General features: G+C 50.4%; 4 protein-coding genes across 4 annotated transcripts; 3 read left to right on the plus strand and 1 right to left on the minus strand.

Moving 5' to 3' along the window:
- Nucleotides 1-754: 754 nt before the first annotated feature.
- Nucleotides 755-2,243, minus strand: BO72DRAFT_445063 (protein MEMO1). The gene is made up of 3 exons (XM_040943954.1): nucleotides 1,932-2,243; nucleotides 1,809-1,877; nucleotides 755-1,757 (listed from the first exon to the last, which is right to left on the minus strand). The coding sequence occupies exons 1-3, from the start codon at nucleotides 2,084-2,086 to the stop codon at nucleotides 878-880; spliced, it is 1,104 nt and encodes a 367-aa protein (XP_040804508.1). The 5' UTR covers nucleotides 2,087-2,243; the 3' UTR covers nucleotides 755-877.
- A 719-nt stretch (nucleotides 2,244-2,962) lies between these two features.
- Nucleotides 2,963-4,205, plus strand: BO72DRAFT_445064 (uncharacterized protein). The gene is made up of 2 exons (XM_040943955.1): nucleotides 2,963-3,360; nucleotides 3,414-4,205. The coding sequence occupies exons 1-2, from the start codon at nucleotides 3,198-3,200 to the stop codon at nucleotides 3,827-3,829; spliced, it is 579 nt and encodes a 192-aa protein (XP_040804509.1). The 5' UTR covers nucleotides 2,963-3,197; the 3' UTR covers nucleotides 3,830-4,205.
- Nucleotides 4,206-4,928: 723 nt separating this feature from the next.
- On the plus strand, nucleotides 4,929-5,441 carry BO72DRAFT_370755 (LSM domain-containing protein; the record flags this gene model as incomplete). The annotated part of the gene is made up of 2 exons (XM_040940974.1): nucleotides 4,929-5,039; nucleotides 5,196-5,441. 2 exons carry the CDS (start codon nucleotides 4,929-4,931, stop codon nucleotides 5,439-5,441), a joined length of 357 nt encoding a protein of 118 aa, XP_040804510.1.
- A 2,246-nt stretch (nucleotides 5,442-7,687) lies between these two features.
- On the plus strand, nucleotides 7,688-10,104 carry phzA (putative serine/threonine protein phosphatase). The gene is made up of 2 exons (XM_040940286.1): nucleotides 7,688-9,489; nucleotides 9,555-10,104. The coding sequence occupies exons 1-2, from the start codon at nucleotides 8,122-8,124 to the stop codon at nucleotides 9,825-9,827; spliced, it is 1,641 nt and encodes a 546-aa protein (XP_040804511.1). The 5' UTR covers nucleotides 7,688-8,121; the 3' UTR covers nucleotides 9,828-10,104.
- Nucleotides 10,105-11,434: the final 1,330 nt, after the last annotated feature.

Here is an 11,434-nt window from a genome sequence, read left to right on the forward strand (position 1 = left end):
CGTCGTGTGAAGGGCCGGGACTCCATTGGTATTGAGACGAGCTTGTCACTGGCCGGATGGACAGCAGAAGAGACAAACGTGAGAGTACTGTTAGAGGACCTCGAGGCAAAATGCCGCAGTCATTGATGACAGTCAGTTTTTTGGGGAATTCAGATGATTGTATCAATCGGCGACGTGATCAGGTTGTGGCACTGGTGGCTTCTGGAGACAGCCTTACATCCCAAATTGTGAGATGAGAGTCTGAATATAGACCCGGAGAGACTCGGTCTGCCGTGATAGTCTTTTTACAAATTCTTGACCTTCCTGGCGTGAGTCGTCTATGTAAAGAGCAATCCTGCATAGTACGAGATGGGGGAGAGACGGGGAGACAGAGAAGGGTGAGATGTCCGAACGGACCCAACCGAAGGGGAAAAGCGTCAATGGAGGCTGGAGTTATGGTGGCTCACACTGAATGATCCCCGGGAACTCCATGCCTTAGCGCTCAGGCCAGCCCAAATTGAGGGCCTATTCAGAGGGGCGGCCCGCAGCGCTTATTTCCATGCCCCGGGGATGTTCGAGATAGCGTACGGACTTATTTGATACTACGGCAGGAACTAAACCAGTTCACTCACTTCGACTCACCATGCACAGCATCCTTCATTTCAAACGGGTTATATCACGGGTTATATCCAACACACTCAGGAATATTGTACTTGACATGGTTGTGGACATTGGACCGCATATACAGAGCACCTGATAGTCTTGGACGTGCAGATTAGAAATGATGCATAGATCAATATTATTTGATGAGCACTTGACGGCACATTGGACCGCGACGACTACTCTAGGCTATTCGTGACGATATTATCAATTGATGACAAACAAGGGAAGTGGGAGTCTACAGCACCGCGAAAGCCGAGACATAGCTCACCGAGCTGTCGTTTACATCCGTGATATCGGCACTTCGCTCGTATCGGACGAAGTGAAATTTGCCCTTCTTGCTCTCATCTTGGCTAGTGATTGCTTCGAGGGCGGCCATGATGACCCCGATGGGGTGACGACCGCACACGGTGTTTCCCGTCCGCTCGACTGCGTCGAGGAAGCTTGCCGCACGTCCCGTGGTGATGGCCGCCATGGTTGCAATGTCGAACGCAGAGATGCTTTCGTGGATGGCGGGCTCGTGGCGCTGGACACGGTCCCGTCGCTGAAGGGAGTGGCCGGTGGATACCGACTCCACCGTTGCCTCTACATCTCTGTGGTTGTTGACTTCAGGCTGGGGGAGCGAGTTGGCCGATAGTGGGAGACTCGGTCCTGGTTTGGGCGCGTGGGGAACGTAGTAGGTGTACCGGAACCGCAACCCCCAGTGACAGAAATCCGAACTGATGACAAAGGCGTTCTCGGGATCCTGCAAATAGGGGGCAAGCAAGGTCCCAAAGGCTTCCTCGGTCGCAGCCGTAGTGCTTCCCACCATGATGGGGACTAGCGGTGGATACTGGGATGTCGGCTTGTTGGGATGTTGGAGTTGAAGAAGACGGTGGATGTAGGGCAGATGGAGCTCGATACTGTGCTCCGCTTCATCGACGGACTCATTCATCGTTGTAAACGAGATGTTCGTTCCATTGCGCTTGACGGCTTTGGTTGATAGGAGCTTCGCGATAAGCTCGGTATCAAGCGGCAGAGGGTCATCGGACAGCGGGGTATAGTATGATGTGAGCTCGGGGAGAGCAAGTGTCGTCAGATAATGATGGTGAGAGGGTCCCAGCACAAAGATCCGTTTTCTGCGATTAGAGTGAGTCGTTGTTGGCATCTGGGGTACTCTTGCTTCCTACGCTTTTGACAAGTCCAGGGCTTTATAGGCATGGGCCGCACATGGCCCGGAGTATGCATAGCCCGCATGCCTGGGGAATCAGCATGCTGTCAAAAGATGAATAGTCACATTAGCTTGGACATACGGAGCGATAATGATACGAGCACCAGGCACAGGCAGTGATCCAATACCTGGGATCTCGTTTGGGACCTGAGCCAACCACTGGTCCAACTGACGCGTCAGGGTATGTTGGCTATCGGAATACCAAGAACCAGCATGGGTGGCTTCGCGAGACGGCATGCTGAGCTGATATTCTTCCTCTGCAAGAGTATAGCAATAAGAAGTTCGATTAAAACTGCAAGTTGACTATTTGGGCCCCAGACCGAAGCGTGCAGACGCAAGAGGGTATAAGGGATTGGTAAGTTGCAGGTGTTTTGTCGGTCGGTCAGAGTCTCACAGACAGCTTGATGAAGCAGAAGCGGGGAAGTGGGACTCCCCTCGTCATAGGCACAAAACAGCGGAGTTTGCCTCGCTCAGTATCAACACTTGAGTCTTTCCTCCGCCGGTATGCCGAAGGCGGCATGCCGATCATTCTATACACATTGTAAAACATTTGATCGATTGTACACATTGCGAGATCAGTATCGAATGTCCTGATGGAGTCTTAGGTTATTGTAGGTCAGGCATTCCTCAAATGTAATGTGGTAACTACCCCCATATGGTAGGCCTCAAGTAATCCAGGATAGGAAATCAATACAACCATAGCAGTTATGATGGTGAAGCCAGTCGTTGCATGCGCTTTGGCAGCGCTCACTGGAGACCGATCCAAGGCATAGTAAAGTAGATATTGGTCTTCTTCTCGGCATAATTCATACGTCTGTCCTGGATTTGAGATAAGAGCACCACCTTTGCATCTGCGCCTTGTTGGAACCACTGCTCCTTTCGGAACTAAACTTGTGAGCTTCCAAGTCGTGCTCACTAAAGTCCTATAAAGGGGGCAATCAATAAATGCTAATCATCAAGTTATTCAGGGTAGTGAAGTATAGATCGAGAAATCAATCGACACAAACTACGGGATTCAGCCAATTTACCCCCAAATGGGAATAGCGCATATTTCATGTAGTGCGACGCGGTCTCGCCTTCATTTTCTCCGCGATCCGACGCGCCGGCGTCTCGACCAACCACGCCCGGAAAGGCTTTCTACCCCAGCCTTGTTGTTCTCCTCAGCCTATATATTAGAAGAGCTGCTCAACCTCGTTCTTCATCTATCCACCAGGTCCATCTTTCACAATTGCTCCCATAACGTTCGTATATATACTATTTCGATCAACAACGCATTGCTCGACCGGACGATACACTATCGACCTTGCAATCGGCAATTGAGACCTCAAGTCATCATCAAGTCATCATCATGTCCCTTAAGCGCAAAGCTTCATTTCCAAGCCTCGAATCACAAAATGCCCCCTTCGGTTCGATTGGGGGTTTCGGGAAGGGGGAGGAACCACCCCAGCATTTGAACAGTCGGACACGAAAGCGTTTCAGGAACGACCGGCCAGAAGAGAAAGTTGTATATGGTAAGGCTTGTTGATCGCTCTCACCGTCCTGGCATTATACTTACACCTTTCAGAGAACACACTTCGGTGGCTTTTCACAGCCCAACAGCAACAAAGAGCCGCCCCCCTTGCAGATGAGGAAGAACAAATGAATCACGAACCAACACTATCCCCTGAGACGGTCGACCCGCGCCAGCAGACGTTACTCAAATTTTTCCGTCCTTGCCAATCATCCCCCAATAAATCGCACTCGAACAGCTTTATGCCGAAGACCAGCGAGACTCCGTTCTTTGGCGCGACACCTGTGCACCTTCACAGTATGCCAATCTCGGCTCCGGGACATTTAATGGATAGCGACACATTCAGCCGTCCTTCTCAGACCACGGATACTGATATGGATGTCGACATGGAGTCGGCTAGTGATGAGTCGAACTGCTCATCCAGAGCACCAGCTGGCGGACTCGCCTGGATGGGACACCCTAGGTTCTGAGCGCCAAACGAAGAACCTGATCTCTTCTATGTCGCAATCGACAATCTCTTTTCAATTAGCGATGATACCAAACCTTACACTTCGTCACACTGGGGTTGACTTACCGGCTGTTGCTGGTCACGTCGGTTCTATTCAGACCCCAACCTGATGCGTCTTGTCTTGGACAACAACTGAATGACGTCACTCATTTGTATACTTCACAGCCTCGATTGAGAAGCTGTGTTCTTGCTCCGAAACGAGCTTGAATGTCTCTGGCCCTGCTTGCATTATTGATGTGGCTTGGGAGGCTGAGACGGCCGCGGCTTCGGACGCAGCCTCTATGTGAATTATATCTACATAATACTATTGAGCATTAGAACACAAAGCTTGTATAACCGAACCAATGTCTTATACAATCTGTCTGAATGGAACAATCAGTACCATAAGAGACAACACCTAGTATTGTTTCGGCAGTTCCGTGTTATTCAGTAGTCTTGGAGTTTCATCAACGTGTACAGGACACGAGGAGGCTTGAGCATAATTAACAAAATATTGAGGAAACCAAGTTCCTTGATTCCCCACGCGAACTGCTAAAAGAAACATGTTTTTTTTTTTTCTTTTTTTTTTTTTACGAACAATGGGTGGCTGAAGCTACAGCAAGTGGTAGTTAGTCACACGCTCAGTTTTCGGGTGTCACATGCGGGGGAGGAGCAGTAATGCCTGAGGTCTCCAGCGGTTCCGACTATCATGGATCCTTGACGCTACTACGCTGGGGTGACCATCTTTCTCCTTCCGAGGACTAACCTGGGACCACCCAACCGGAACACGCCCAATTTAGCTTCGAGGAGAGCCTTCGCCTCAGCTGAAGATATAAACCCCGCCTAAATATTTTCCGACTGACTACTGCGCCCCAGGCAACTTTTACCCTCTCGAGTCGAGTCTCGTTTAGCATCGGCCAACGCAGAACAGTCCAGACCGCCAAGTTCTCTCCTGCGAGTGGTCGCATTCAACCCCCCCCCCCCCCCCCCCCGGCTCTCTCACCTGTGAGGTCAAGCTGGTTAGTCCGCCTAGGACAAGTTCAACAAAAATTCGAAAGGAGGAAGAGAGAGCTATACAAATCATGGACGAGAACACGGCAGTGCAATACTTGGACTCCTTGATCGGTCGAACCCTCCGGGTGCACGCGACAGACACGCGCATTTTCGTGGGCACCTTCAAGTGTACCGATGCGGTAAGTGCTCTCTCTCTCTTCACTTGAATGATTTGTTGGGGTCGGAGTTGGCGGAAATGATACGAGATTGTTTTTTTTCTTTCAATTTTATTTGGGGTCGCTGTTCAACTTGGGGTTCAGGTTCTGACTTGATGTTGTCTCTCTTTCTTGCATTAGGCACGAAATATCATCCTGGCCAATACTCACGAGTACCGGTATCCCTCTCCCTCCGCCGTTCGAGACGCGGCCACGAATGCGAATGAGCTAGCCGCAGAAAGCGCGGGGACCGCGCAGAATAATATCAAAGTGTCCATGACTAGTCGATTTATCGGGCTGGTGGTCGTCCCCGGTCAACATATTACCAAAATTGAGTTGGAAGAGACCCCGCAACTGGGTCGTATGCGGGAGACACTCCGATCATAATGAGGTTGTGATCTCCTATCGAAAGACGGACTACTGGAAGCTTGACGACCCGGCGGCACGAGATGCTCCAAGTTACGAACACGAACACTACACTATACTCATGCTATCTGGGATGATGATGGGGCGAAGGGGGAGGACTTTGAGATAAGAATTCGTGGAAGGGAGGGGGGTCAAGACCTCATGGTGACCCAGGAGACGCATGAGTAGCGCACAGAGCCGAAGCAGTCTGCACGTTGACCCTGTGCCAAAGGCCCACATATGCCTCGCTTTCAGGGAGGAGCTTTCTTAAAGAAGAATAAGGGTTTTTCCTGTTCCCCAGCCGAGCTGCTGTGCGAGCCAAGGCAAAGCTCTCAAGCACTCCAGCAACAACAACGTGGTTAGGAGAAATATTCAGACAAAGTCGTTGGTGCTTGGCGCAGGCTGCATGGGCTTGGCAGCAGCAGCCACCGTCGTGACCCTGCACCACGGGGCTGTGGTCGAAATGGCGGTGTTCCTGCAGTTTGGCATACCGCTGACTGTTGCATCGTTGAGGTGATTTAAAGGGTATCTCGCAGCGCACGATCCTTGCCTTCGCAACTTTGCTTCCACTCGAACGGGGGTGGTACAGGGCCAGCCCGGGTTAGATGGCCGCGCGAGTGGTTGGAGACGATATCGCTATTGTGGAACAACAAGGTTATGACTTGTAGTTCGGCATCGTGTATCTATATCTAGCCACCTCGAGTGGATCACTCCGGACGGCGAGTCGGGTGTGGTCGGAGCGTTCTGGAGGCTGACTGTCGGTGATCATCCGAAGATGATTGATGCGTCCGGGATCCAGGCAGAATTGAAATCTCCATGCATCATTCCAAGAACGAAGAACCTATGATTTAGGGAAAGGAACGAAGCCAAGGCCTTAGGAGGGGTGGACGCAGTGGAAAGAGACCAACCATGTGCCTTTTACGTAGAGCAGCAGTGTACAGGTTCGATAAGTGCTCTAGATCTCATGCGAAGTTTGTTGGGATCGAGGAGAATGAAACAGTCATAATGTCATCGACGATCTCACCGTAGTGACCGATGTTATAAATAAGTCGGATGGGGACTCAGACAGTCTGGATCGAAGTCAGATTTGACCTGAGGCGATAAGATTGTGTGGACAGTGACAAAGACCCCCACACCATCATCCACAATTGAACACAAATCAGCATCAGCATCAGCATCATCAGCATCATCATACCTAAGTGTATGAGTGTATGCTATAATAAGCAGGCGGTTCCTCATACCGTACTTTCTCTACCACACGTACCATTTCCGCTGAAGCATTTATCCACCATCCATCTATCTATCCATCCACCCATCCAGGCAGCTCCATTCTTGTTCCTCAGGCAACTCACTTGCTACAAAAGCTCTCAGGCTTAAAGCTTCCCCGTTCCGGGCCGACCGATTAATCCGGACATGCCACACTTGTTGTTCGCTGCAGGATTCGAGACCAAAAACGAACTGAGCCGAGCTCACCTGGCAGCTGTTAACGTACTGCACTTAGTACAGTACAAAGTAGTAGACTAACTGAGTGGACTGGCTGGGTCTTGAGGCGAGAACCTTCACTCTTTACTAGGCTAAGGCTAACTTGACTAACTAGTTAGTCTACAAGTAAAGTAAGTTCACTCCAGCCTTCTCTTTCCACACCGTTAGTTAAGTTACCTAGTAATTCTTTTTCTCTGTTTCTCGTTTTCTCCTCTTCGCCTTCGCCTTCTTCTTCTTCTTCTTCCTTTACCACCACCAACAAGCTTCTATTCCACTATCGTCATTGGTATTGATCCTTCCAGTAGCTCAAGTGTCTCAACCTTATCCTCTGTGGCTTGTGTGTGAGAGTGAGTATTTTAATCTGGTCTGGGTTTTCCCCCATTCTTTCCACTGCCACATCCCCCTCGTGATGACGCATCTTTGCCCGTTTCCACAACTCTTATCATTTTCCCCTCCCACGTCTTCCACTACACCCACCCCCCGTCAGAAACAGATCACAGATCCCCCCCTCAAAACTTTACCTAAATTCTCCGTTTGAATATCTCACCTGCTACCTACCGCCTATCTCCACATGCAACCCTTTCCCCCAGGTTTCTAGTGTCTCTCTCGAATGTATATTGCCATGAACTAGTGTTCCTTTTTGTCTTTCATCCTCCCGCCGCCCCGTCATTGCCCTTTCGTCCTCCTCCCCTCCTAACTCCTAACGGTCGCGATTTAGGAGCTTCCTCGGCGAATCGGAGCTTATCCTTCCGACGACTAGCTCTCGGTGGCTGATGCTTTCGTCTCCCCCAAACTCGATGTCCATCCATTCCTGCCTCTAATTCCTTCTGCGCCATTAATCGAAACTCGACTCCTCTTTTCCTTCGCGTCACCTCGAAGGGCTGGATCCCTTATTCCCCGTACAAACATCGATCGTGCCCGGTTTCCCGACTACTGCTTCCCATCGCCGTGTCTTGTGGTCATCAACTGCCCCCGTGACAATTTACTGACCTGTCGACTCCACCATCAGCGAAAGATTTTCCTCTTCCTTATAACTCCCAAACCTACCCTCGGAGGTATACTTGGCCAAGACACCTGCTAGCATTCCAGCACCTAGCAGGGCTTGGTGCTCCTCTGCTGAATCCCCATCCATCGTCGGGCGTCTGAGATTGAGCTTGGCAGATATTTTGCCGTTGCAGTAATGGGTCAATCGCATTCCAAGGGCAATAATGGCCCTGGCGATTCTTTGCAATCGTATCCATCCTTTTCTCGCTCTGACACCAAGGAATCCATTCGCTCCCTCCGTGGCTCGATCCGCTCTAAGATTCGTAGCAGCGACAGTCCCCGCGCCTCCACATCTGCTCTGTATCAGACGGAAAGCCAGACCGATAAGTCGGATGCTGGCTCGATCAAATCCGCGGCAAGTAGGCGCAGCTCTACCAACCTGAGCGCTCCTCAGTCCCCTGCTGCTGACGATGCCGCTTCCAAAACCGACTCATTGGAACCTCCTCCGTCGCCGTCCCTGTCCACCAGTCTGAAAAGAGGCCATAAAGATGTGAACGCGATGCAGCAGAGTGGGGAGGTTGACCTCGTGTCAGACGCTCCCCCGACCGGTGTTGCCCCCAAGGGCCCTTCTACACAAAAAGTTGGCGAATCGATTCTCATCAAGAGGGAGAACCAGCTGAATCCGATTCTGGACTTCATCATGAACACCCCGATGAACAACGAAACATCTGGATCGCCGGGAATGGGAATGGGTGCTTTGAAGTCGATCGACCTGGATGACATGATCTCCCGACTCCTGGATGCTGGCTACTCGACCAAGGTTACCAAGACCGTTTGCTTGAAGAATGCAGAGATCGTGGCCATTTGCAGCGCCGCACGGGAACTCTTCCTCTCCCAGCCCGCTCTTCTGGAGCTGTCGGCCCCCGTCAAGATTGTCGGAGATGTTCATGGTCAGTACACCGATCTCATTAGGCTGTTCGAGATGTGTGGGTTTCCCCCTGCCTCAAACTACCTCTTCCTGGGTGACTATGTGGATCGTGGAAAGCAGAGCTTGGAAACAATTCTGCTTCTGCTCTGCTATAAGCTCAAGTACCCCGAGAACTTCTTCCTCCTGCGTGGCAACCATGAGTGTGCCAACGTCACTCGCGTGTATGGATTTTATGACGAGTGCAAACGGCGTTGCAACATCAAGACTTGGAAAACATTCATCGATACTTTCAACTGCCTCCCTATTGCTGCGATCGTTGCTGGCAAGATCTTCTGTGTCCATGGTGGTCTGTCGCCGAGTCTTTCCCATATGGATGACATCCGAGGTATCGCCCGCCCGACCGACGTACCGGACTATGGACTGCTGAACGATCTTCTGTGGAGTGATCCAGCAGATATGGAGGAAGACTGGGAACCGAGCGAGCGTGGTGTCAGCTACTGCTTCGGCAAGCAGGTCATCATGAATTTCCTGCAACGGCATGACTTTGATTTGGTGTGTCGAGCGCACATGGTGGTCGAGGACGGCTATGAATTCTATCAGGACCGTATTCTGGTTACTGTCTTCTCTGCGCCTAACGTGAGTATATTTCGAAGTCGATTTGTGTCAATGCTTTTCATGATACTGACTGTGGATTTATTTAGTATTGCGGTGAATTCGATAACTGGGGAGCCATCATGTCTGTTTCAGGTGAATTACTGTGTAGCTTCGAACTCTTGAAACCGTTGGATTCCACGGCCTTGAAGAACCATATTAAGAAGGGCCGGAACAAGCGGAACAGCATGCTCAGCAGTCCTGTAAGTCGTCCCTTGCTTGTTCGTTTGTTCTCGCCAAGCCCAGAGACTACACCCTTGTGTAACAATGCCGAGGCATCTGTACCTTGGACGATACTTGCTTCTTCTGCACTGGTGCATTGACTCGATTACAATGCTAACGTCTGCAGCCTGCAATTGTCTCGGCACAAAGCTACTAGAGGTCCTGGTAATTGCATGCCAAGCGATCATCATCCGCCATATGTCACCATCAAAATACCCGGACCCAACACCACGAAAACTGACCAATGCTCATCATTCGCTATCGGCAGTGCAGCCTTTGGCAACCGGCTGGGCTAGCACAGTATCACCGCCAATTCGGCAGGTGCGCCACATTTATCCCGTCGACATTCGGGCGCCAGCCTGAGGAACCCCACTGCAGTGCAGTGATCCTGGTTCTACCGACCGATTTCTCTCTCCATTCATCCGATCCTCGGCTTGGCAGATGTCGGATATGCCAGGCTCGTCATCTTTCATGTTAATCAGAATCGACAGCATAGCGAGCCGATGCTCCGAAACACGCGTCCTTGACAGACAGACTGACCTTAGACTGACCATACATGGTCCAACAAACCGTACGGTCGTTCCAGAAATGCCAATACTCATTTGCTTAAAGAGAGGACGATTTTCATGACTCCAGAACGAAAACAAGGAAGACGATGAAGACGATGCGAGAATCGCCACTTTGTTTTTCATCCCCTTGCTATGATAAATCACGGTTCACCCATCATCATCATCCATCATCCATCACCACGCTTGAACACTGCAACGAGACTTTTGATGCGTCACGATCTGTATGCCGTATTCAGCCGAAATCAGCAGGTTCTGGGTCCCTTTATTCTAAATTTTCTTGTTGCCGTTTTTCTTCTTTTTTTATTTTGTTGTTGCATGAAACATGGTTCGTTCGATCTTCTCCTCTGACCAATCGGGTTCTGGTAGATATTTAAAGGGAAATTACAACTGGCGTTTTATGTCCTGAGTTTTGCCACTTGTTATTTCTGCAGTATTCGTCTTTTTCCCAAGCGTTGAACCATTCGGGGTTGCGGCCCGGATGTATGTATGTATGTCTGTCTGTATGTACATCACAGAATACAGTCGATTCGACAGTTGCCACTGAAGCATCACCTTGGGATTTATGAGTGTGTCCGCTGTACGTACTCGTAGTAAGATTGAGGTAAGGGGTGATGGGACCGTGACGGAGCGGGCAGTGAAAGATTCATGTTTACCTACCTACCTTGTTGCTTGCTTCTGCGTACGTGCAACTGTTGTTGTTGTTGTACTGCACTGTGCTGTACTTTGGAGTCCATGTACTCAATCATCTATCGGATCCTCGTCGTACGTACATATCAAGTCCATCATCACGGTAGCGTGGTCATGCAATCGGTACTCGATGGATTTGCTGTTAGCTTGTTAGCTTGTCAGCTTGTCCTGCCATACCTGTACCATTATTCATTCGTCCCACTGCCTCAGGCTAGGATTGGATTCGAGGATTCTCAAATGTCCATGCCACCCTCGGCTCCGCACGTGTCAAGTGATCGATCTATGTAGCGATGATGATCGATGGATCTCGGCACCTTACTTCCATCCATTTGCTCTAGTTGATGTCGTAGGATAGTTGGTCGACCGAACGTTCGGTTTTGTCCACGGGGGATCGCTTGCTAGAATCATCCGATGTGGAGAGCGAGCTTTGGACCACTGTTTCCCGGCGTTTG

Source organism: Aspergillus fijiensis (assembly GCF_003184825.1).
Source record: "Aspergillus fijiensis CBS 313.89 unplaced genomic scaffold BO72scaffold_8, whole genome shotgun sequence".
NCBI classification, from domain to species: domain Eukaryota; kingdom Fungi; phylum Ascomycota; class Eurotiomycetes; order Eurotiales; family Aspergillaceae; genus Aspergillus; species Aspergillus fijiensis.